The sequence below is a fragment of the Perna viridis genome, chromosome 10 (genome assembly GCF_037379345.1).
Source record: "Perna viridis isolate PV_CMFRI_1.1 ecotype Kerala chromosome 10, ASM3737934v1, whole genome shotgun sequence".
NCBI lineage: Eukaryota > Metazoa > Mollusca > Bivalvia > Mytilida > Mytilidae > Perna > Perna viridis.
Genome location: NC_142454.1, coordinates 5,017,544 through 5,044,507, shown reverse-complemented (window position 1 = coordinate 5,044,507; position 26,964 = coordinate 5,017,544). Strand labels below are relative to the sequence as shown.

Genomic DNA, 26,964 nt, shown 5'->3' with positions numbered 1-26,964 from the left:
AAAGTTATAAAACGCAAAAACGCTTCTTGACATGGCCTGCCGAGACTAGACTAAGTTTTCTTAATGATGTAATTTTTAACATAAAGTAGCTTCCTTAAAGTAGCAATACATATTTTTATACAATGTGATCATGGTACATTTTAATTATAAAATCAATATTAATATGTTCCGCTCGCATGCATTACCTTTAAAAACTTGTTATTTCAAATGTACAATGAAACTTTTTTAAGCAATGCATTGTTACATGATAACTCATCCATCCGTTTAACTTAGCTGTAAGTATATAAAGCAGGAAGTGTTGTTGTATTCATATTGACTAATAAATCATTATTAGTAACGGGATATTAACACAGCACGATTCGGAAATGAGAAGTACATGTATGGCAGGATCTACATTGGAAATACATGTACATGTATATTAAATCTGCTTTAAGAAGTAATACCTGATGTAATTACATATGGAAATAAATTTGTGTTTCTTTGCTGTGTGTCTCCTTCTGCTAACAATAAGGGAGTGTACAGGTAAGAGCTGTCATATTCCACTTTTTTTTCCTGATTTGTAATCGATAAATATATATTGTGTCTTCCCGCTTGCCCAACTTTAAAAAAATACAGGTAAAAAAATGTTAGACAATTGGAAATGGTTTGATAAGAAATACATATGTTGGTTAATCAGAAAATATTTTGATAAAGACAGCTTTAGGGTCCCATAAAGAGTGCATTTTTATTAATATATATATATATATATATATTATATATATATATATATATATATATATATATATATATATATATATATATATATATATATATATATTAGTATTGTTTTAGGTTTGTGATGTTACTGTTCTGTTTGTGTTTTTATCTCTTTGGTTTGTTGAATCAATACTTGTCTTGATTAATATTTTGTTTTTCTGTATTGCTCCGTGTGGGTCAGGGTATCAAAAGAATAGGAGGCTAAGAATTTGATTCCCAAATCATTAAAAAGGAATTACTGGATATTTTAAAAAATATATATATTAAACACTTTTCTTTGAAAAAGTATGATTTTTTGATAATATCATTTGCTTCAGATTAAAATATCCAAAACAATTTAACAAGGAATAAATATATATTTCAAATTCAAATTTAATTATCTTCCATCTATTTTAAGAAAAAAAATATATTTAATCTAGTAATTATTTACTTATTATTTATTTATTTACAATGAAAAAAACCTTGCTATCCTTAAATTATGATGATGATTCAGGCATTGTTTATTTAACAAGAATAAAATTAGGACAATCAGAACTCCATAGTCCTAAAATGTTGGACAATCGGGAGTATCTAAATACGTTTTAAATAAGAAGCAAACTTTCAAAAATATCGATCGTTCGCAATCTTAACCAGAAGATGCCCATCATGTGGCCATGCGTGTGCATAGAATTCTTTATATTGTTTAAAAAAAATAAGTAAATAAAAAACAGATGCAAATAAATTCCTATAATTGCAGGCTTCAGTCGCCAAACAAATGCACAAAATGTAATTATATGAAAAGGCTATAATGCCAATTCAGCCCGCATGAGATTATGCTTATGGCTTAATTCTTGTATTCAAAAGCTTATTAGCACACATGCAGCATTTTTTTAACATCGAAGGAAGTTATGTTTGTCTATCGGTCGTTAATTCTAGATGAAGATTATTGATACATCATATCTATAAATGTAAAAATCGTAGACAATATGTCATTTCTATTGACGTTTTTACCAGTTGTATAATAATTCCCTGACCGGGTTCAAATCCGGGAAGTTCAATTACAAGTAGAAATTCAATTTAATGATACTAGTATTTTTTTCTTATTAAATTTTTTGATGCCATTGTTAATTGAAAGCGCGTTGAAGTAAATGAAATCATTTGAATTGATCACGTCCTTCATGACAAAGTCTTATTTTCGAGAGTTTTGTCATAATGGAAGAAATAACATCTCCTATTTCCGCAGGATACTGAAGATCATGAATATCCTCTGCTTGTGTGTTTCCGTTTCGACAATCTTGTAGCTGCGCTCCATTAGGTTTCATTTCATGGGAATACGCAATAGGGGTGGATCCAGGATTTCGGGTTAGGAGCGTAGATAGAACGCTAAGTAAGAAAATTATGTTGGTCAGAGTTTTTAAAAAGTCAAGATTTCAACCAAAAAAAAAAAACAAAAATAACAAAAAACAAAAAAACAAAAAACAAAAAACAAAAAAAACTACAAATTTTAGGCGGGGGGTGGCAATTATGAATCAACATCCGTGCAGTTACGTTTTTTTCAACATGTATATAAACGTGCATATTATTCTTACAATTATCTTCTAATCCTATGAATTAGACTCTTAAGTATAATAAACAATATTCAATATCTTATTAGTTTTGAATGGTAATAAAAAAAAATACTTTGACCTTGGGAACTATGATAATTTCGCTTATTGTCTCCCTTAAAGATCATTTTGCTAATGTCACTAATAATAAACTTTTCTTCAAAATAGTACGTATTAAAGATGTAGGCATGTAGTTTCAAGGTTTACAAATCTATTTCTCTTTGAACTTTGCCCACGGGTTTGCAACAGGGAAAAGTGTAAATAGTACTAACGTTGTGAAAAGTTGTATGTGTTATTTGAAAAGAAAAAGTTACATGTACTTTTTACATATAAGGCAGATTTTTTATTTCAATAATATAAGGTATATAAAATTCCATGGTAACTATTTAAATACATTGCAATATACAGAAACGTAGACTATTCAAGATACTTTTCAAACTTTCCGTTGCATGTGTATTGATAGCAAGGAAGAGATTTTGAGAAAAGATACAAATTTGTTACCAAAACAACTCATTGTTACACAGTAGTATCTCGAGCAAGACGAATATAATGTGTATATTTTTTCAATTCCTTTTTCTAATACAAACCTGTATATATTTTCTCGCAGTCAAAATAACGAATTGGTTTATTCTGATATTTACTTTTATTCAAATTCGATTTATACAGAGGGCTTCATTAGGATTTGACCCCTGAGTCCCCACTAGGGCTAAGCCTCCACACACTGGTGACCTTTAATGCAACCAAAGATACAATGTACAATGTACATGTACCTTGCCCGTTTTGTGAAAAGGAGTATGATCTAGTAGCAATGCTGCAAAAAACAAAAACAAAAACAAAAACAAAAAACAAAAACAAGAACAAAAGAAAACAAAAAACGTCGAACTAAATTCGGAGTCAACCTGGGGGACCAAGGTCAATTAGTACGTTAGTCCATCTTGGAACTGAGATTTTAAGCATACTTAAGGACTATCAATTACTAAAATATTTGGAATTTCCATAATTTTATCTTCCTTTGTCCTGACAATTTTAATAAAAAGCTCTACCAAACACAGCATGATGCGACCGCATTGCTCGAACACTGAACAGTTGGGGCAAGCGTGGACACTATATCAGTTTTTGAAACACAAAGGTATTACAATTTATATGAATACTACACATGGTTTTGACACTATATTGTAAAACAAAATCGAATTAATTAAAAATTTTCAAATCAGATCGAATGAGTGTGGCTCTCTTGATCCATTAAACTTGAAAAACATAGGAGATATCTGAAATTTCTATGCTAAATGCAGGCAAAGATTTTTATGAGGAATCTAATAAAATTGTATTTTTCTAAATCGGACTAAAAACAACAAAATCGATTTTTTCGGATGTTGTCCCTATTGCCCCTTAAAACCGTACGAGAAAGCTAAAATTTTACTGAAAAAATTAGGCAGGGATTTTTATGACGGATCATATTATTTTTTTTTTAAATCGGACGAAAATATTTTAAAAAGTGAATTTTTTCGGGAGTGGCCCCTTTGATCCCTTATAACTCGAAAATCGTAAGAGATATCTGAAATCTGATTGATAAATTCAGGCAAGAATTGTAATAAGGAATCAAATAAAAGGATTTGAAATTCGGATCAAATTTTTTTTTAAAATGTTGCCATACTTCAATTGAAAATGGTTCAAAATACATGGAATCAGCTGAAACATTTGTTTACAATAATTCAACAAGGAACACAACAAAAAAGAATAATTAAAATCGGAATAAAATAAACATTCTACATGGGTTTTAATTAAAAATCTATTTTTACCCTTTTTAGTCCCTTTTTCTCAAACCGTAGGGCCAAAAAGTCCACAATAAATAGGAACCATCAATTTGTGGTAAGTAAACTCATATCAAAATTTCAGAACAATTGTTCATACACAACGAAAAGTATCGCATGGTAACAAAGTGTCCAAAAACGACAAGGATGACTACATGTACGACGACAACTGCGCCATAACGTTATAAGACCGCAAATTGTTTGCAGTCCTATAAAAAGGGGCCCCTTACCACTTATGTACCAAATTTGGTTTCGATGGCTGGGACCAAGAACCATTAGTCCATCTTTTGACTGGGATGAGATTTTCATGATTTTAGACCTACTTAAAGATTATTGAGAATTTCCATATCTTCCTCTGTCCTTACCACTTACGTACCAACTTCGAAGTCGGTGTCTTGGTCCAAGGTCAGTTATTCCAACCTGAGACTAGGATGATATTTAAGGCCTACTTGAGGACTATCAATTTCTAAAATATTGGGAATTTCCATATTTTCTCTGCCGATGAGAAAATTTTAAAAAAGGGCCCCCTTACCATTTATGTACCAAAAACGAGATTAGTGGCTGGATCCAAGGTCAATTAGTTCATCTTGGAACTGCGATGAGATTTTAGGCTTACTTGAGGACAATCAATTCCCAAATTAATGGGAATTTCCATATCTTCTTCTGTCATTGAGAAAAATTAAAAAGGGACCCCTTACCACCAGTGTAACAGGTTTGGCGTCGGTGGCTGGAACCAAGGTTCCATTAGTCAACCTTGTGACTGGAATGAGATTTTAGACTCACTTAAGGACTATCAATTCCCAAAATACTGGGAATTTCAACATCTTCCTCTGTCGGTTAGAAATTTTTTTGATATTTGATTCTAAATCGGACTTTGTAAATACACTTAATTTATATTATGACAAATAACCCAAACAATGGAAATTAAATATTATAGTCAGTAGAATATCCACAGGGCGGAGCCGAATCCCCTTTTTTGTTGGAGAATTTTGTTAATTCCGTGCAAAATTTGGCCAAAAATGAGGAGATATCCTTGAACCCCCTTTATTTCGGGAAACCATCTAGAACCCCTTTTTTCCAAATTTCTGGTCCCGGTCCCGCATTTGACAGTACTGTTGAAAACAAAAAAATATAACAATATTTAGAAAAATCTACTTACTTTTATTCCTATTTAACGTTTTCATTATATGAATAACTTAATTCAACTTTTGAACGCACCCTCATGAATATTATTGACGGCTAAGTTATTGATGGCTAGCTTCCATGCGGGCTGGTATTGACGACTAAATTCACTTTAATGTGAGTCATATCGAAATTTACAATCTATATATGAATGATTATTTTTGTAACTTATAGTGGAAGAACCTCTTCCACCATCTGAAGACACTACATGTATCTGGCATGCAAATTTGTAAGTATAATTATATGCTTCCCTCTAGGCACTGAATATTGATTTGACTGAATATCGGCTAAAAATACCGAAGCATCAATTCAGATACCCCCAAATCAAAGTACAAGGCATATAAAGATGAAACGAGGAAATAAAGAGGATCCACATTTAATTAGCAATATAACAAAATACAATTACATATATAACTGAAAAAAAAACAAGGCATCACACTACTACACAACTTAAGCATTGCCAGTATGGACTTATTAATAAACAAAAATGAGGCGTGACATCAGGAGTGTATTCTGATGAGTTTCACGTTTCCTAACTATTTGGCCTCCGTGGAACTATTTGACAACCTTGCTCTTACGGTATTGGCTAGAGTTTTAATACTGTATTCGGAAATCTCGCCGTACATTGTTTTTCAAGATCGTTTCAAGAGATTTCAACTTTCAGTGCTCTTGGCTGGTGCACAGTCAATTGGTCGATTTGCGTATCTCTTGTCTCCTCAAGATAAATACATATGACTGTATGTGACTAGTAGAATAGGTATATGGAATTTCTAACTTCCTGACATCTACATATGTAGAAAATTGTGTCTTTCAGTCTTTGGTATAAATTTTTCTACTTTCTCTTTCGATGTAATAAAACACTTTCTGATTGTATATTCAGGAAATAGTAAGTTTATTTTCACATCGGTTTATACAACTATTGCCCATTTGAGAAAATTGAGGGGTCGACACTTTCAAGAATGTTTATGACAGGAGAATCAAAATAATAATAATAATAATATAATTGTATCTAGGAGAAAATTAATTTACACTAAAGCTCACGGTAAGTGAACGTGTGGACAAGTATTAACTAGAACGTGTAATGTCGTTGGTGTTTGTTGTACATGTACATGTACTGTCATTATGTTTTTACACAGCTGCCGACCCATGCCGTTTTTACACAACCTTAGACGATGAAAACGAAGCAACACGTTCTGTTGCTTATAATGTAGACTCCACTCTTTGTGACAACACATTAACATCAGGGTGGTACAGGGTGACCAGTAAAGCAGGAGAACGAATGCCAACACAGTGTATTTTGGGCGGATTCCGGTGTGGAACGTCGTCTCCTATTTGGCTAAAAGGTAAAAATTGCGTAAATAATGCGGAAAAGTATACAAATACAAAACAAATACACAAAAATACACAAAAATCAAACAAACAAAAAAAAAAAAACCAAAAAAAACCAAAAAAAATTAAAAAAAAAAAAAAAAAAAAAAAAGCAAGATAACAGGTTATATTTGTGAGTTTAGTCTCTGTAAAAATAACAAAATGAAACATTATCAAATTGTTCGATCACATACATGTAAAAAAAAACAAAAACATGAAAAACAAAAAATAAAAAAATCAAGATATCAGGTTACATTTGTGAGTTTGGTCTCTGTAAAAATAAGAAAAAAGAAACATTATCAAATTGTTCGATCACATACATGTACATGTAATAAATCACATATTGAAACATGTAAAAGGTGACCTAAACAATTGAATTTACCCACTCTTTTACAAATGAGACGTGTACATGTTTTTTTCTCTCAGGATCCTACCCACCTACCTACGAAGTTGAAGACGGCACTGCGTGTGCCTCGAGTTTTGATGGGAATTGTTGTGCTTATTCTTACAACATACAAATCAAAAACTGCTCCGATTACTTGGTGTATTATCTAGTTCCAACAATGCCATGTTATCAGGCCTATTGCTTTGGTAAGTAAATAATAATAAAGGGAACCAAGGTTATAGCGGTAATCAAAAGAACGTAATCCAGGGACAAAGACCAAACATAGAAAACAGAAATACACAACAAAGAACAAAAAGTAACTAGAATCATACATACAAAGAGTAATCAAGGGAACCAAAGTTATAGCGATAATCAAAAGAATGTAATCCAGGTACAAAGACCAGACATGGAAAATAGACATACACAACAAAGAACATAAAGTAACTAAAATCATACATACAAAGTAACAAAAGTAAATGAGCAACTCTGACTCCACTAAAAACTGGGAGCATGGACCAGGTGCACCGGTAGGGTAAGCGTCCTCTGCTTTTCTAGAAACACCCGCCGAGTTGCTCGTAAAAAGTCAAGTCCGGGGTAGACAAACGAGGAAAGGAAAACTATGACCCGTTGAATAAATCAGTTTTCATGGTGCTGATGGATACACCATAACGATCCACGAGTTCATAATGACGACCATAAAACTTCTGTAGTGATGACTTCATTCTTGTAGCAACATAACCCTGTTCCAGAAGCCTATTTAGAGTTAGAGTTCTAGTGCGATACAAAAAGTCTGCGTAGTTTCGGCAAGCTCTGGCATAACGTATGAGTTGTATAACCTGATATACTTATTTGTATTGTATATCAGATGTTACTATATCATAGAACTATATAATGGAGACAAATTGTGATTGTGTCGGTGTATGCTTATGTCTTGCACTGTATAAATAAAGGTACAAATGTACTATACTAGCATGTCTGCAATAATGTAGGTAATCTTATTTTAATATGTCTTATGTTTCAAGGTGATAAACTACCCTGTGCTGAAGGACAGACCTCCCCCAATGGTTTAAGTCCCGGCTGTGAAGGTTTATATTTAATGAGTTGTTATATGCTGTTGTTAATAGTCATTTCCTATGCACTTAGCACCCACGATTTCAAGAGAAAAAATTTAAAAACATTGATACAGTTAGATCTTGATACCACTGACATTCACTGTCTCTCGTCAGTCATTAATACCGCTTCTTCAAAGAAAACCACTGAACAACTTATGAAATGGAAAAGGCCACATGAAAAAACCCTACAGATACAATAACTAGTTCCAATTTGCAAATATTCCAAGTCTAAATATTATAGATTGAAATTTAAAAGGTTTAAAACGGCTAAAGCCTCTTCTTTAATTTATAATTGGTACCACGTACACTAAAAGGCCTCTAGCAGTCAAGACCAGCCCCACCGAATCTACTCGTCAATAATGTTCACGAGCGGTGTGTTCAAAATTTGCATTAATTATTTCTATCATAAAAACGAGAAAAGAGATTAAAATAAGTAGAACTTTGAAGATGTCTTTTTTATATTTTAAATTCTATGATGAAATTTAAAGTGTATATTTATGGACCTCTACATGTAAGAAAGCGCATATATCATGTGATTGAATCAATCAGAAGATAACACATCTTCGTGTATCGCTAAAACCTAATACATTGTAAGGAAAATTGCCAGTACTGGGTGACAGAAAGGAGAGTACACGTTGTTGTCTAACTATTATTTTAATATTAAAAGACGACCATTGTCACAGCAAGAATTACAAAATACTGCACGGTGAGAAACAACGATCGTCGAACTACACACTACAACCTGGGGACATTGCAATTGAAGATAGTCGACTGAAAACTGGATGGTACAGGATTGAGAGCGTTTCCGGAAATGATATTGTCAATGAAAGTCAACCGTTGATGCAATGTGGAACCGTATTCCCGCTTTGGATGAACGGTATGATGTTTCCAGTTAAGTACCGGTGACTGTGGTGTATTAGTAATAAATTATTTCTGAAATATTTTTGTGAGTGTTTACAAACATAAATGCATTTCTTCTTTTACGTAAAAATCTGGCATTTTCATTTTGTTTGTCATTGGAACTGAGGTTGGGTCGGAAGTAAAAGGGACGACCTTGATTGCAATTTGACCTTCGGGGCGAATTGAGCTGTGCTCGCTATTATCAGCACCAAGAAGTATTTCATTAAATGTTGACAAACATTGATCACTGAACTTTTACATTCTGCTATTTGCATGGGACACCTTTGTGATTAGACCAATGAATGGACTTCCTTATGACTCGAGTTTGGGAGCTGCTAGATTAATATCGAATTAAACTAACTCACAATATGACAAGTGTCGCTGGTGGAACTATTCTGGAGCACCTGTTGTCACTCCCGTTTTTTATGGGAGTTCATACCGATAGTGATTTAGTGACTTCTTGTTTTCCTGATCTTCAGTTTTATTTGGTTTGTTACATTGTGTATGTAGATCGTCTTTGTTTCATGTTTTAAGTTCTGGTCATGTACTTTGATACTGTCTCATTTAATTACTCACGTACATGTTACTGTTATGCCAATATGTACATCTCTTATTCAAGGACAATTATTTTTTCAATGCATATACTGTTTTTAATTATAATGAACAGTATCAAAGATCCATGTATACATACTAGTAAGTAGTACTTACATGAACACAATTTTATTTCAAGACTTTTCATTCAAAAAGTGGTATTTTTCGGGATCATGTTTTCCATTTAAAATCAACTCTTTTTCGTGAAACAAAAACAATATCCAAATTGCGCAAAGTATGCAAATTATTTTATAATATAGTGTTGTATTTTATTGTACATTCTAGGTAGTATTCCTGTCACTGTTAACCGTACAGTGGAAAGGGTCGTGTGTACAACAGGACCAACAAGTAAATGTGAACAACAACTTACAATAAAAGTAAGAAACTGTGGTAGCTATCGGACTTATTATTTACTACAGTTAAATGTTGACAAATCAGCATACTGCTTCGGTAAGTTACTTCATATCTACAACCTACATGTAGACATTGAAACAAAGACTTAAACCGGATTGTGTTCATTTTGTTTATTCTCGTTACTGAATAACTTCCGTGTACAACCAGAGATAACCTTGTGCACTGTATGTTTCATTTAAATATTAATTGATAACGTTTGTTAAAAAAAAAACATGTGACACAATAGCTGTTGATTAGACCATTCATACATTCATGTTTTTGTACTTGTTAATCAGTCCATAGCTTCAAAGACATTTCGTCAGGTTACTGAAACAGTATAACATACATGTAGAAGGAACTAATGAAATTACTGTAAAACCATACATGTATGTCTATTACAACCATCTTCCTTTACTCTCTAAGCGATGGTCAAGTTTTGTGAGTAAAGGTCGATGCTAAATTTGTACAATATTTCAAATTATATTTAGCTCCGTGTAGGTCTGGGTGTTAAAAGAATAGGCCTAAGCTTGTCGTAAAAGGCGACTAAAGAGTGCTCAGAACCATAGCCAGAGGCTAGTGCGCTCAGCCTACAGAGTATAACTGGGTTGTGTGCCCCAGGTGGTGGAATGGGGTACCCCTGGCATGTTATATGCTGGGGTCGTCAGGCTATAATACGGAAAAACTGACCGCAAACCATAGAGGTGGATCGTTTTGGGAAATATGCCACATTCCTCGCACGTTAAAGAACCCTACTGTGGTATTCGATAGGAGTAGGAACCTTTGCGCTCCGCCACAGGAGGCTAAATTGCCAGACCCTACCCATCCTTCTTTTTTCTAGTATCAATCAAAATTTGTCGAACCTACTATTCTTGTGTCCCATCCCTTTTTTCATTTCATCATCATCATTAAATTTTCATGTTCATTTTATCATCCATTTCATGTTCATCGCCTGAATATAACTGAAATATTGCTGCTCGAACGTTAAACCCCATCAAACAATCAATCAATTAAATTATATTTACATTGTACTACTTGCTGGGCTCAAACCAAAGGTGATGCTCATTGCTCTTCAATGCTCTCCATGGATTAAAGATATGGTTTCATTATAGAATAAAGTAAAATAGCTTTGCACTTAAATACACTGTATATGTAACATCCAATAGTATCCAGTGTGAAATACATTCCACCGGCAAAAATATAATAGTTAATGTTTTCCTAGGCAGCTATTAAGTAACTATCTTTGTAAGAATCATGCAAATCTGAAAAAATGTGATACACCCCAAAAAAGGCTACATATTTTTATTTTTGTAATTAAGTTGTTTTATGGGTCTATACTATGAAATGTGTAATTATTCATTCAAATCAGCCTGCTCTTAGGAGATAATCAACATTGAAAATCCAATAGATTCTATTGTATTTGGGTGTCATTTACAGAGTTATGTCCCTTAATTTTGAAATCTACAGTGCATTCTATATAATTTTATCTCCTAAGAACACGGGTTATATGAAAAACTGAATGTTAATTTTTTTTTATTTTGGCAATTCAAACAAAATATCAAAAATAAAAATATGTAGGCTTTTTATCCATGAATCACATTTTGCATGATTCTTAGCTGGAGTGCTACTTAAATTGTTTCCATACTCAACCATATGATGAATAAACATACCAGTGTCTGAAAGGGTTTTCTTTCGGGGTAATGTAAAAAAAATGGAGCTTGGTTTTTGTGGGGTAAAATAGTTCACAGTTTTATAAGTGTAACCGATGTTGATAGTTTTTAATATGACATGTTGCAGGATTCTTTTTGATATTAATTTTCATCCATGATGTTTTCAGATATTTATAAGTATCCTGGATGATATTTCATGGGGATGTTTTACACGTATTTTTTCATTCGTGATATTTTATTTTCATGTCTGTAGTATGAAACTATATCCTGTGTACAAGAGTAATCAAGGGATTGGGAATACCTCTAGCTTTTACATAATAAATTCTGTTAAATATCTTCGTGCAAGTAGTGGAAACAGTTGAATAGGTGTGGAAAGTGTTTCATAGTGAAAAAAAAATATCCTCCGGAAAAAAATAATTTGAAACAATTTCCACAGGATAAGATTTCGTACATATAGTATTATGTCTTGTGATGAAGTGCGATGGTCAATACTGTAGTACGTTTGGTGTATAACGCTTAATACGCGGAAGTGTGCTCGTTTATATTGAGCGAAGACGCAGAAGTGCGTTGGTATCCCATTCAACGTTGCCATGAAATTGTAAGTAGTATCAAAAGGCCGATTCTGCCGCACTTGCCATTTTCAAGGGGAAATCCTGCATAGTACCCCCAACCCCGACGGCCAAATGCAAACGGACGGCATTCCTATTGAGCATAGGGTAAATACGAGAATTATGTCTTTGGAACAGAGCCAGATCGCCCCAGAGGATAGTGGGGATGTGGATAAGGACACCTTAAAGGGAAGGATGTCACAGATTGATACAAATAAAAATATGACATCCGAAAGAAATATGATGGATTTCTTTCGGGAGAATGAAAAAGATTTGGAGGATAGCACCCCCAACTCCGCAAAGGCAGCAGCAGTGCTGCAATGCCCCCAACCTGACGCAGGTGGATGAACACACCACGCAGTGTCAAAATTGTGGTGCAGAGGTGATGAAGCTGCGATTTGAGCATCAACCAGGGGAGCAGAAGACCACCTGCGGCGTCGAACTCAAGAGGAAGAAGGGGCAGTTCCGGGAAGCCCGGGAAGGATGGTCTCTGCTGGAGACATAGCAGGCAACCACGTCAGCAGGAGGAGGAGGTTATCCCAGTCGAGGGTAAGATGGTGGTGAAAGAGACCATGAAGACCCTCCGTCAAATAGCTAAGGACGAGGGTCTGAGGGGGGTCAGTAGGAAGAACAAGAAGGCCTTGGTGAAGCTCATCGAGGAGAAAACCACCCGTAGATTTGAACGCCAGGAAGTCTTCAGCAAGAAGCAGCTCAAAGCGCTAGCAAAGAATCGTGGTCTCACCAAGTACTCCCAGCTCAAGAGAGACGATCTGCTCCAGCTGGTTGAAGAGAACATCAAAAACGCCTCAGCTGAGGATGAGATCAAGATCGTCGATAGACGGCAAGCTCTGAACGGTGTATTTGGCACGGTCGTCATCGAACCCGCGAAGCAGCACGACGTGACCACTTTTCTGAAGGTAAGTCGGAGCACCGTCACTACAACCATCGCAGATGGGCTTGTTGTCAAAAAGCAGGGATTGAAGGTGATCTTGGTGCTTCTAGTGGAGATGGTGAAGACCAACCCCGCGACTGGGAAAAAATACCTACGTCACCCCCTACTTTCAATCAGCCCTCACTACCCTCACACAGTCATCCGACCTCGAATTGGAAATCGACTTAATGATGGGGAAGATCAGGGTAAATATGGCAAAGTACATGCGCGATGGGAGTGGGTGGACGTTCGGACGCATCGAGAGGCTAGAAATCCACCTCAACCAATTCAAGCCGCTCAAGGGGGTTCCTTCATTCCGACTCCATCAGCCCTCGCGAAAAAGAAGGCGATTGTCAACGTGAAAAATGAGGATGATCGCTGCTTCCAGTGGGCGGTGCTGGCAGCCCTACATCATTAAGAAGTCGATCAGAAATCAGCCAACCGCGTATCTCGGTACAAACCATGGACAGGGGAGCTCACCTTTGACGGCATCGATTTCCCAGTCTCTCACCGGGCGATCGACAAATTTGAGAGGCAGAATCCCACCATCAACGTCAACGTCTATGGGTTTAATGGGGAGAAGAAGTGTGAGGATGGTGAAGAGGATCTCCAAGTTTACCCACTCAAGATATCCAAGAATACGGGTCCCACCCACGTAGATCTCTTCCTGACTAGCGAAGATAAGCAGCATTACTGCTGGATCAAGAGCCTCTCACGACTCTTGAGCTCCCAAATCTCAGAGCATGGTCACGAGCTCTTCTGCCGCAGATGCCTCTCCCACTTTTCCAGGCAGGACATCTTGGACGAGCACATGGAGTATTGCACCCAGAAAGAAGCGGTCAGGATCGAGATGCCGGAAGAAGGAGCCACCATAACCTTCCATAATCTCAAGAAGATGATGAGAGTCCCCTTCGCGATATACGCGGATTTCGAGTGCTTCACGGAGAAGCTCAACACCTGTCCGCCGGATCCACCACACTCCTACACGAAGGCCTATCAACTGCAGCGACCCTCGGGTTTCTGCTATTACGTGAAATACGCTCACGGCGACTACAAAGATCCAGTAGTCTACTGCGCGGAGGATGCGGCCAAGAAATTTGTGCAATGCGTAGAGGAAGAAGTGTGCGCCATCTCCAAACTATACAAGGAGAATAAGCCCATGGAGATGACTGACAACGATAAGGCGAGCTTCGAAGCAAGCACGCACTGCCACATCTGTGGCGATGCATTGAGAGGGGATAAGGTCTGGGATCACGACCATCTCACCGGGAAATATCGCGGCGCAGCGTACAACCGGTGCAATCTGGATTTCCAGCTTCCGAAGCACGTCCCCATCTTCTTCCACAATTTGAGCGGATACGACGCCCATATCTTCGTCAAGGAGCTTGGCCACACCGAGGGTAAGATCAACTGCATCCCTAATACCGACGAGAAGTATATCAGCTTCTCCAAGCAGGTGGACGATCTGGAGATGAGATTCGTCGATTCATGCAGGTTTATGCTCAACAGCCTGGATACCCTAGCTAAAAATCTCACCCCCGACCAATTCGCGACCGTGAAGGCTAGATTCGGCGATCGCCACGAGCTAATGATTCGGAAGGGGGTATTTCCCTACGATCATATGGATGGACCGGCCAAGCTGGAAGATACTCAGCTCCCAACCAAAGAAGCCTTCTTCAGTACGCTCTCCGGAGAGCATATCAGTGATGAGGATTACGCACACGCTCAGAGGGTCTGGGAGACCTTCGGGTGCAAAAACATACGCGATTATCACGACCTCTATCTCGAGACTGACGTGCTGCTGCTGACCGATATCTTTGAGGATTTCAGGGATATCTGCTTGACCCACTGCGGACTCGATCCCGCCCACTACTTCACATCCCCCGGGCTATCCTACGACGCCGCCCTCAAAACCACGGAGGTGAGATTGGAGCTGCTCTCCGATCCGGACATGTTGATGATGTTCGAGAGGGCAACTAGACGGGGTGTCGCCATGATCTCCCACCGCTACGGCAAGGCCAACAACCCCTACATGACCACGTATGACGCCTCCCAGCCCACCAAGTATCTGACCTACCTCGACGCCAACAATCTCTACGGGTGAGCGATGGCGCAGTCCCTTCCCACGGGAGACTTCGAGTGGATGGAGCCGGAGGAGATCGAGAAGATCCTGGAATATCCCGAGGACCACGAGTACGGCGCCATGGTGGAATGCGATCTGGAATATCCTCAAGATCTTAACGACGCCCACAAAGACTACCCTCTCGCGCCCGAGAACGTGGAGATCGGCAAAGTGCACAAGCTCGTGTCTCACCTGGGCAAGCGTGAGAAATATACCCTTCACTATCAAAATCTCAAGATGTATCTGGAGAGGGGGATGAAGCTCACCAAAGTCCATCGCATCATCGGATTCAGCCAATCTCCATGGCTCAAGAAATACATCGATCTGAATACCACTCTTCGCGCCCGGGCCAAGACCGACTCCGAGAAGGACTTCCTCAAGCTCTTGAATAATTCGGTCTTCGGCAAGACCATGGAGAATATCCGGAAGCGCGTCGACGTCAGGCTGGTCACCACCGAGAAGCAGGCCCTGAAGCTAGTGGCCAAGCCCAATTTCGATCGTCGCGTCGTATTCACCGAGAATCTAGTAGCCTTTCATATGAAGAAGACCAAGCTGAAGTTCGATAAGCCCGTCTACCTGGGGGCGTGCATATTGGACATCTCGAAGCTTCTTATGTACGACTTCCACTACGGATTCGTGAAGGAGATGTACGGTGATCGTGCCCGACTACTTTTCACCGACACCGATAGCGTGGCCTATGAGATCCAGACCGCCGACTTCTACAAGGATATCGCACCGCACGTGCAGGAAAAATTCGATACGTCCAACTACCCGGCCGAGCATCCCTCCAACATCCCCACCGGCGTGAATAAGAAGGTCATCGGGATGTTCAAGGACGAATGCGGCGGTAAGATCATGACCGAATTCGTGGGGCTCCGGGCGAAGCTATACGCCTTCAAGATGGATGACGGTCAGACCACCAAGAAGGCGAAGGGAGTCACCAAGAGCGTCATCAAGCGTAGCATCGCCTTCGAGGATTACAAGCGATGCCTTGAGACTCAGCAGGAGATCCACCGACCGATGAGCATCCTTCGCAGCCATCTCCATCAGATCTACGCCGAGGAGATCAACAAGATTGCTCTCTCAGCCAAGGACGATAAGCGCCACATCCTCCCCGACGGCATCAGCACCCTCGCCCACGGACACTATCGAATCACTCACGGGTGAGGATGCCCATCCCATACTTAGCCGACTCTGACGGATGCGGATGGCCATACCTAGATAAATGAGCAGCATACGAGTGCACGGTATCCTCCTCCCCCACAAGCCCTTCTCCAACGTATAGCTGGAAGAAGCTGCCACGGCCCTAGACATCCCTCGATTCAGAGGAATATTCGTGCGCGATGCCCTACCACCCAACCCCCATCCTATCTAGTGCGGCATTCTGAATCACGACGATCGTCATGGTCAGGGCACGCGCTGGACATGCTGGCATAAGCGCGGAGGATTCAAAGTCTATTTTGACCCTTACGGCCTGCCTCCACCGGACGAGATGGTCGACTATCTGCGGCCGGAAATTCGATATAATACCGATGAGCTCCAGCGGCGCGGCGACGTGGTCTGCGGACATTTTTGCCTGCACGTCCTGAAGCTCTTATCGGAAGGTCGGACGCTTGAGCAGATCGTCTTCGGACTATAGATAAATGGATAAGTTTGGATCTTACTCGAGAAAGCGCATGCCCGTCTGGCGGATGCTTCAGGGTCTCAATATGAACGATAATCGGATCACTAGCCTCGGTTTGCCCCGAGACAGCTCGGACGCCGTGACGAAGCGATGGGTCAGCCAACAATTGAAAGACAGCATGAAAGACATCGATGAGCTAGATTCGGAGATTAAGCAGATGCAAAAGGAGTATGACGCATCGATCAAACCCCTGACGAAAAAGCTGATGGCCAAAGTCGATAAGTCAGACACGGCAAGGTGAATTCGGATCTAGACATGCAAAAGTATCACCTGCTAAATCTCCCACTCCCCCGGACTGATAACGAGCCCATCACAAAAGCACTTTACGACCGCTTGAAAGAGGATCTAGACGCATTAAGGCTCTTCGTCGAACTGAAGCATGCGTAAAGCGTAAAGATCTCCTTTGATCGAAACCGGAAAGCCTGCTGGGGATCATTGCAAGTCGGACTCCTTGATCCAGGAATTGAATTCGTTGGGGTAGCCTCTCCACTTGACGTAGATTTCCTTCATCCCTCCTCGGGTCCGTCGTCGCAAGACTTTTTCGAGGCAATAGATATCCTGGTCGGTGTGCTGGAGCTCGGGCTCATAAAAGGATCCCTTGATTTCCTCACCCTCATAGTCTTTGAGACGATAGGTGGGCGGCTGCGTCGCTAGGGTCTGGGCGATGGTGAAGACTTCGTCCAGCGCGGAGTATATCCCTTCTCGAAGATGCCCTTCTTCCTGGTGATCCGGACCTTATTGCCGACGTTGAATCGCTGAGGCTGCATGGGTGGGAGGTCCCCGTAGAGATTCTAGAAGACCTTGGACTCGTGCTCTTTCTGGCTGGCGGCGGTAGGTGTCATCTTGATGGATCGATGCTTGGTGGTATTATACTGGCGGACGAGATTGTCCAGGACGGGAAGGTAGGCCCGCGTGGAATTGGCCGAGAAGTATTTGAACATCTTTTCCTTCATGGTACGATTCCAGCGCTCCACCACTCTCGATTTTTCCTCGTTCTCGGTGGAGTAGAGATCGACGTCGTGCTTCCGGAGCAGGTCCTTCACCTCACGATTGTAAAATTCCGTGCCCTTATCGGTCCATAGCTTCTCGGGCGTGCGATCCTTGAAGACGGTCCGGAAGGCATCTCGTATCGTGGCGCCTTTCTTATCCTTGAGCGGTACCAACCAGCCGTACTTTGAAAAGACGTCGATGATGCTCAGGAGATACTTGAAGCCTCGGTTATCGCGGGAGAAGGCGCTCATATCCACGAGATCGGCAGCCCAGGTCTCGTCCACCCCACCTACCGCCACGCGACGCTTCTGAAATTTGCGTCGGACTGGCTTATGCAGCTCTTCGGCTAGTTCGTCCGACCATTGTACTTTTTTTTCCGCACTCCCAGCCCAAATCGTGCTTTGGTGCCGATGATGGGCTTGACGATGCTGCGGTGCATGCGCTCCCGGACGGTAGGATTGGGAATGGCGTCCAGTGAGGCTAGCATGGCCTTATCGCAGATGGAATTGCGAGCGGCAGTATCCTTATGCTTGGCATAGCAGAGAACGTGCCGATAAGCAGCCTGATCCACCCGATTAATGGGCTTCGACCAAACCTTGGGGGTGCCATCTGCATTTAGACACTTATGGAGCTGGGTGCCCGGCCCTGTAAAATTATGCCCCGACAGATGCACCTCCACGGGCAGATGGTTGATCATCTTATTTACGAGCACCGCACCCTCGCTCCCTCGGAGGAACTGAGACTTCCTAGCCCCGCATACGGCGCATAGCCCACCCCTTCGCCGCCTCCCATTGCTGGTGGTCTCATAGCGACTTTCTGTCTCGGTCGGCCGCTTGCACTTCAAGCAATACATTCCCATTTTATATAGATAAATGGACGTTGAAGACCTTACCTACGATGAACTCACCGCGAGTCGTCGGCATAACCACTTTCTCCTCCCGCAGCGATCCATCCGAGGTCTGATCATCGGGAAGTCGGACTGTGGCAAGACGACGCTGCTGAATAACCTCCTCCTGCGCGATGGATGGCTTGACTACGATCGCCTCCACGTCTTCGGTAGATCGCTCCACCAGCCCATCTACCAGCTACTGCGGCAGGCGCTGGGAAAGGGGTTTTCGAAAGACGATATCCGCGACCTTCTCTCCATTAAGGATCGCTACCCCCACTCTTTGATCGACGTGGTGCAGATGATGAAGCCGCCGACCAAGCCTAGCGGTATCGAACCTTTCTTCTTTGAGCAGGCGAGCGATGTGCCGGATCCTCGAGAGCTCGATCCCACCCGCAAGAACCTCATGGTCTTCGACGACTTGATGCTGAGCAAGCAGAGCAAGTGCGAAGACTACTACGTGCGCGGTCGCCATAATAACGTGGACTGCTTCTACCTCTGCCAAAATTACTTCAAGCTCCCGCGGCAATCGATCCGGGAGAATGCCAACTTCATCTGCCTCTTTGACAGGATGCCAAAAATCGCGATCATATTCGCCGGGACCATTGCGGCGATCTCACCCCGGCTCAATTCGATGCCCTATGCGATCACTGCTGGGCCAAGCCTCACGGATTTATGACCATCGATCTCACAGGCCCCAAGACGGCTGGGAAATATCGATGCAATCTAGACGATTTTTATCGAGTCTAAGATAAAAAATGGATCACTTGCAGGAATTTTTCCTGGAGAATCAACGGGATTTAGATCGGGAGAATGCCCCCAACCTCCCACGACCACCCCCTGAATGCATGCACCGGTGGGAGCGCGTGCTTATTAATGGTGATATCCCGGGGTATTGCTGCAGTAGATGTGGAGCTGAAAGGTACGCTCGCCGCATCGATGATCAGGATTTCGAAGGAAGGACCTATAATTCTCACTCCCGCCGCAAACCTAAGCAGCCGCCCGGACCCCCGTGCTGCATCAAGACCGTCCGCGGCCATCAGTGCACGTATCCCACCATATCGGGCAGTGATAAGTGCAAGAGGCATTCGAAGCTTTTCCCCGAGGTATGCTATCGGTGCAGCGCTAAGATTGCCCGCGGTAAGGTGTTGCACCGTATCCACGAGATTATATATATACCCAAATTTGCCACCCTCTGGTCTGGCGTAAAAGTGAGGATTGTGGGAGAGTACGATCTCCGCAAAGCCCAGAGGAGGATCGGCCACGAGCCTTTCTGCTCCTCCAAATGCATGGAAAGTGCGTAGGATCCGCCATCACTTCGGGAATCCACGGTTTTTGCATCCCGCTGAGGCAGGAGGCAAAAAGCATGGAAGAATGATTGATCCAACGCTATGGGACGTTCGATCAAACGCTATGGGGCGTTCGATCCAACGCTTAGGGGCGATGGTGAAGCTATAAATAAATGACGTTTATCAAGATCACCGATCCCAAGCAGCGTGAGGCGCTTGCTAGGGACTTGCAGGAGACCAAGCGTAGCATCCAGGCTAGCGATATACAGCGTCGCCTAGATAAGATCGGAGTCAGCTGCGACCTCTCAAAGATATTCAAGCCCGTGGTCGAGACGCAAAAGGAGACTGCCTCCCAGCTCACCAAAAAGATCGATGATATCCCACTCGCTCTACCCGCCCCGGTACCTGCCCTTCCCCCTCCTACCTCTACCGCTGAGGACGACGACGACCCACTAGCTATCGAGCAAGCATTGAAAACCAACCTAGGTCCGCGAGCGACGCACTATCTTCAGCTCAGTATGACTCCACAGGCCGACCATACTTTCGGATTGCGAGTAGAAGACGGCTCCATCATGATCGTGAGTCTGCCCGTCACCTTCGATGGAGACGATATCTACATCGATGCCGAGCGCTATAAGGGTAGCCCCGGCCTGTGGGAGCTTATGGTCCTGAAGCATCCCAAAGATTTCGACGTGGAAGACCTGAATACCTGTGGTGATATCCTTCGAGCGTCGGGTGCCATGTATCAAGGAAACTCCGTCCTATCGAGGACCCCAAAGGCCAACAGAAGCCGCGAATGGAAGGAGATCGTATCCTACCTTTATAAGCAAGATAAGTATGGCAGCGGGGTGCTGACCGTCTTCCTCCCCAAATGCTTCGACCAGCTGCTGGATCGTCTCGATCTTTGCACCGCCGCCTACCAGGCTGGAAATAATGGGGTGCGCAACGAAATCGTGGCCATCCTCGACGCCATGAGGAAGTCCGGTCATATCAGCAGGGATGAGTACGAGAAGCTGCATCGGAAGCTCCTCTAAATAAATTTACGATGCCTTTAGTAGTGAATCACGGTTATCGCCGGAGATATGTCGTCGGCGGACGAGGCCTTTTCGATACCATCGCCAATCTTGCCGGACGGGTGCTTACCTCCTCCACCGCCAAGACGTTGGGTAGCAAGGCATTGAGTGCCGCTTCCAATGCAGCCCTGAAAGGTGTGGAGAAAGGTGCGGTAAAGGCCGTTGACCACGTCGTCTATCGAGTGACTCGCAAGAAAAATGCTCCCCAAGCACCATCCTCCAAGGTCAAGAGGACCTCACAGCAGCAGGTCCGTCTCAATAATCTCATCTCGGTTGGGGGCATCGCCACCATCCATGACTTCGTCAAGCGCTATAGATAAATATATGATGGCCGATATGCTCACTATCACCGAAGGATTGACTTTCGACGAAAGTCTCCAGGAATATCAGGTTTAACGAATACGAACCTCAAGCCGGGGCGCAGCTGAATAATGCCGGTGCAGAGATTCGCATCAATATCGAGACTCAAGATCTCTTCCTCCAACCCGCCGAAAGCTATCTCTTGATCGAAGGCCGACTTAGAAGAATGATAGCACCGCGTATTCCGACGGTGATCTGGTATCGCTCGTCCATAACGGCGCCATGTATCTATTTCGTAGCATCAGCTACCGACTTTCCGGGCAGTAGCTCGAGCACCTCAACGATCCCGGCGTTACCACCACCATGCTGGGTATGCTGACGTACCCCGACGACTTCTCCAGATCGCTAGGCCTCAACCAGCTATGGTTCAAAGACTCCACGGCCGATGCTGAGGCAGATAACGTTTGATTCACAGCACGCCACGGGCATATCATCACCAAGCCAGCCAATAAGGGATCCTTCTTCTCCATCCCGCTCAAGCACATCTTTGGCTTTGCCGAGGACTACGATAAGATCGTCTATGGATTCAAGCACGAACTCTCCCTGGTGCGCGATTCGGATGCAAATGCCATCCTCCGAGCTGCCGCCGTCAACGATGTGGCCAAGGTAATCCTGAGCAAGGTCTCCTGGTTCGTCCCCCACGTCATCTCCTCCGACGAAAAGAAGCTGCGGCTCTATAAGACCATCCAGAGCAAGACCAAGATCGATTGCGGATTTCGCATGAGGCAGTGCGACTCCATCGCCGTGCCCCAAACCTCACAATTCCACTGGCGTCTGGCCGCTTAAAGCGGACGTGAGAAACCGCGATAGATCATCGTCGCCTTCCAGACCGATAGGGGTAATAACCAGCTGAATAATGCCGACGTCTTCGACCACTGTCGATTGCGAAATATCCACGCGACCTCAATGCGGAGCGATATCCTGCCGTGGATTTCAATGCCGGCTTCACCCAGTGCAGGATCTATAAGGAGGCCGCCGAATTCCGCAAGAAGTTCTACAGCATGGAAAGTCTGCTGAACAATGGTGGTATCAATCCCCGACTTCATCGATCTCTATCCCCTATTCGTCATCGACGTCAGCCATCAGTCCGAGCGGTTGAAAGAGTCGACGGTGGATATCCAGATCCTAGCCGATTTCGAGCGCAACGTCCCTGCCAATACCCAAGCCTTCGCCCTGGTCATCTCCGATCAAATCCTCCAATTCGAATCCGACGGTCAGAAGATGAGCGTCGTCTTCTGAGGAGGGATAGATAAATGGACGCTTCACCAAGCATGGGTTCTCCTTCATCGTCTCTAGGAACGATAGCCAGATCTTGACCCGCCTCAATCCACCCCTCCAATTGCGCGAGGAGAAATCTTACGAGATGGCCCTAGTGAATCTGGAGACCTACTACTCCATCCCCAATATTCATGCAGGTAATAATTCCTTCCGCTACTCTCCCGATGACGGGGCTAACTGGTTTTCCGTCGAGCTGAGCACCGGCTCTTACGGCATCGACGACATCAACGATGAGATCCAGCGGCAACTGAGGCTGCATAGGCACAAGGCTAAGGTCCTTCTCGATGCCAATCGTGCGACGCAGAGAGCAACCCTCACCCTCGCCAGAAATTATCGAGTGGATTTCGACGTGCCCAATAGCATCAGTACGGTGCTTGGATTCGACCGAAGCACCAACGGCTACGCGGAGGGTGAGAATATCGTCAATATCATCAGCATCAATAGCATCCTGGTGAATAGGATATCATCCACGGAAGCTACGTCAACGGCACGCAGCAGTCCACCATCTATAGCTTCTTTCCCGCTGTCGATCCGGGTATGAAGATCATCCAGACCCCCAAGAATCTCGTCTACTTACCCGTGACCCTGAGGACCAACGACCGCATGCAGCCGTATCTGACCGATCAAGACGGCCGCCCCATCGATCTGCAAGGAGAGAATCTCACTATCCGCTTCCATCTGCGCGAGGTATAAATAAATGGATTATCAAGAGTACGGTCTCAACTTGACGAAAGGTCAGGCGGAGAAGATCCAGCGTGCGGCAAAGAAGGGTTGCCCCGTCAGCGTCCGATTGCTGCATGCAAACCTATCCGGTGAGCATAAGATGCTCCTCACTCACCGCCAGATCCAGCGCATCACCAAGCTCTTGCTGAGTGGGAAGGGTGGTATCGTCTTGGAGATGAGTTCGAAGCAGGTGAGGCATAATATGCAGAAAAAAGGTGGATTCCTCCCCATGCTAGCAGGTCTTGCCTCTGCTGCGCTACCCATGCTGGCCAAAACCGTGCTATCTGCTTTTGGCGTGGGTGCATTGAGCGGTTTGGGTAATGCAGCCATCCAGAAGGCTGTGGGATCCGGATTATATCTCAAGAAGGGTGGGAAAGTATGCTGCGTGAAACCTCGTGGTCGTGGTCTGTATTTGAGTCCAGGCACTTTGCCCAATACATACGGTGATGGGCTATACTTGAAGAGCGGACGTCAGATCTACGACGGAAGTGGACTGATCCTTGGTCACAATAGCCCCTTCAAAAGCATCCCCATCTTGGGCATGCTCCCCTAGATATAGATAAATGGACGACGTAGACGGGGAAGCAATCCTACCGAGAAGCTAGAAGCGAGTCGATCGAGAAAGAGCTTGAATCCGAAAAGCATAAGTATGCTCGACTGTCGAGGAACTATAAACGAGTGGAAAAAAAGCGGTGTCTTTTGCTCTGGGTACCTGGGCAGTATTCAGCGTAGTTTGCACCACTGGCACACTCAGCACCGCCGCAACGGGGATAGGCGCCGTGGCATGCATTCCGTTGAGCTCACTTACCGTCGTGAATTCCATCACGATGACGGGGTTGGCGGTGCTAGCCAAGCGCATCCGCCAAAAGCGTAAAAAGCATGACGATACCGTGCGCATCGTCAGATCCTACCAATCCAAGATCGAAGATGCAGTGAGCAAAGGCCTGGAGGATGATGATATCGATGAATCTGAATTTACAGGGGTTATGGAATGTCTTAGCTTCTACTACGACGAAAAGCAGCAGCTGCGAAAACCTTCTACGGCCACCACTTTCAGTGAAGACCTTACTGCGCATGCGCCATAGGGAGGATTCTTCCAACGCGCGCCTTGCTCGGCTACGCCTCGCTCCCCACGCTTATTCCAGAAACCTCCAGATCAAAGTTCCAAGTGACCAAAAAAAAAAATTTCCGAATCCAGTAATTTGGATTGGGAAATTTCGAATCCCTTACCCATAGCCCTCGATTATTTTTTATTACTTCCTCACCAGATCATAGGAGAGGTACTGCTGCTGAGATTTCTTGCTCACCTTGAATCTAGTGCTCCTTGCAAAGGACCCTTCTCTTTGTTGAGCGTGGGGCAGGCCCATATCCTGATGGTCTCTCCGTCTCGATCCTTCAGGGTGAGGATTCTACTTTTGCCGAATTTTCCATCCACTTCTACCACTCCAAGATCTTAAAGATCACACCGCTTGGTAAGTCCTTCCATTTGAGTGCTTCCTGATTCTGATCCTGCAGCTTCTCCTGGAAGGCGTCTTCGCTGATGAAGTCATCCCCATCTGTGGGAATGTCAACGAATCCATTGTGTACGAAAGACATAATTCTTGTATTTACCCTATACTCAATAGGAATGCCGTCCGTTTGCATTTGGCCGTCGGGGTCGGGGGTCCTATGCAGGATTTCCCCTTGAAAATGGCAAGTGCGGCAGAATCGACCTTTTGATACTACTATTGTACACGCACAAGCACTTGTAAATGGAAGGTATTACTTGAACCGACGTCCTTTCTGCATCACAAGCCTTAATAGATAATTTGTTACCAAAATATGGGATCCTGGATCGATTGTCGTGTTAAGTAAAGTTTAAGTATTTTTGGCGGGACATTATAATTAAAATCGTAGATTTTTTTTTTTAAGTTATGTTTCATTTGTAATACATTTTCTATTTTTGTCAATATATGCGAAATTCAGTTTAAATGACTTGTATTAAATTTTACTATCAAGGTTCTTTGGTCATCGACTCACCATCCAAATCGACAACGACAATACATACTTCGCCAAGGCCGACATCTCCATTCAACAACACGACTTCAGCCAAAAGAGAAGCTACCGGAACATATACAGATAAAGACAATATAACTCATGGTATGATTTGTCTATTCAATGTTAAGGATGTTCGTTGCTTTACATCGTGTATTTAAGAAAAGCAAGGATTTCAAAGGATTGTGAAATCTTTAAAGATCTTTTATGCTAAAAAAGATAACAAAAACAATAACAAAAACAAAAACAAAAAATCGATTGTTTTACTTCATCGAAATTGTATCCAGCATAAGAAAGAGTATTGTCATCAGCGTAGTTGTAGAGTGAAGAATCCTGAACAAAATAGAAAATATCATTTAGAAAGATATTGAATAATACCGACGCTAGAATTCACCCTTGTGTCTGTAGATATAAATCTATTATCAGTCAAGGCTTTTTTTTCAGTCTTCCACTTTTTCGTCAATTCAGTCAATTGCACACCTATGACCTTAAAAAATGGAAATATACGAAAGAATACTTACAGGTCTACAATTAGACTCATCTAGAGCATTATATTTCTTATAGCATGGCCTTCTTTTATTTTTTCTGGAAATTTAGAAGTTGTTTAACTTTTGTATATCAAATTTGTGATAGGTTGAGCAATGGCTGGTTTCGCAAGTTTTAGAAATTTTGGGGATATACCATCTTTGCCTGTTGCTTTCTTAATATTAGCTCTATTCGTTTTTCTACAAAACTACACTTAATTTCTCCAAATTTTAACGATTCAATATTTTGTAAATTTTCATTTATTTTTGTTATGCTTGGGTGTTCTTCTTTATTGATAGGTAAATCTACTTCCATATCCTATGCCACATTTATGAAGAAGTTGTTAAATTCTGTGCTTCGTCATTAATGAATTGATCATTTCATACATTATTATGTCTTTGTTACTGATATTACCTTTATTACTGAAGAAATGTTTGATTGTTGGCAAGAAGTTTCGCTACCTAGGGCCACCGATACACCTTTTGAAAAAAAAAGTTATGGGTGATTTCTTAATTTTCTTAACTACGTTCCTCTGTTGTCTATAATTTTCCCAATTTTTGTGTGCATCATTTTTTTCTTTTATACTGCTTTTCTCTGCTTATTATTCATGAAAGGGGCAAGTCTTGCTTTTGCCTTTCTACTTTTCATAGAGGCATGTTTGTCCACTATTTCAGTAAAAAACTGATTAAAATGTTTATATGTTAACATTACTT

General features: G+C 42.4%; 1 protein-coding gene across 6 annotated transcripts in view; it reads left to right on the top strand.

Moving 5' to 3' along the window:
- Positions 1-281: 281 nt before the first annotated feature.
- Positions 282-26,964, top strand: part of LOC148604245 (uncharacterized) — a 30,170-nt gene continuing 3,487 nt past the window's right edge. Inside the window, exons 1-8 of one of the 6 annotated variants that reach the window (XM_088549991.1) lie at positions 282-522; positions 5,507-5,561; positions 6,469-6,675; positions 7,127-7,291; positions 8,108-8,170; positions 8,865-9,074; positions 9,974-10,138; positions 25,691-25,831. In XM_088549991.1, the coding sequence (XP_088406117.1) occupies positions 5,552-5,561; positions 6,469-6,675; positions 7,127-7,291; positions 8,108-8,170; positions 8,865-9,074; positions 9,974-10,138; positions 25,691-25,831 (961 nt within the window). In that variant the 5' untranslated portion in view covers positions 282-522; positions 5,507-5,551. Of the gene's footprint in view, positions 523-791; positions 6,676-7,126; positions 7,292-8,107; positions 8,171-8,864; positions 9,075-9,973; positions 10,139-25,690; positions 25,832-26,964 lie in introns of those variants that run through there. The other 5 variants (XM_088549990.1, XM_088549987.1, XM_088549989.1 and 2 more) reach the window with 5 other exon arrangements.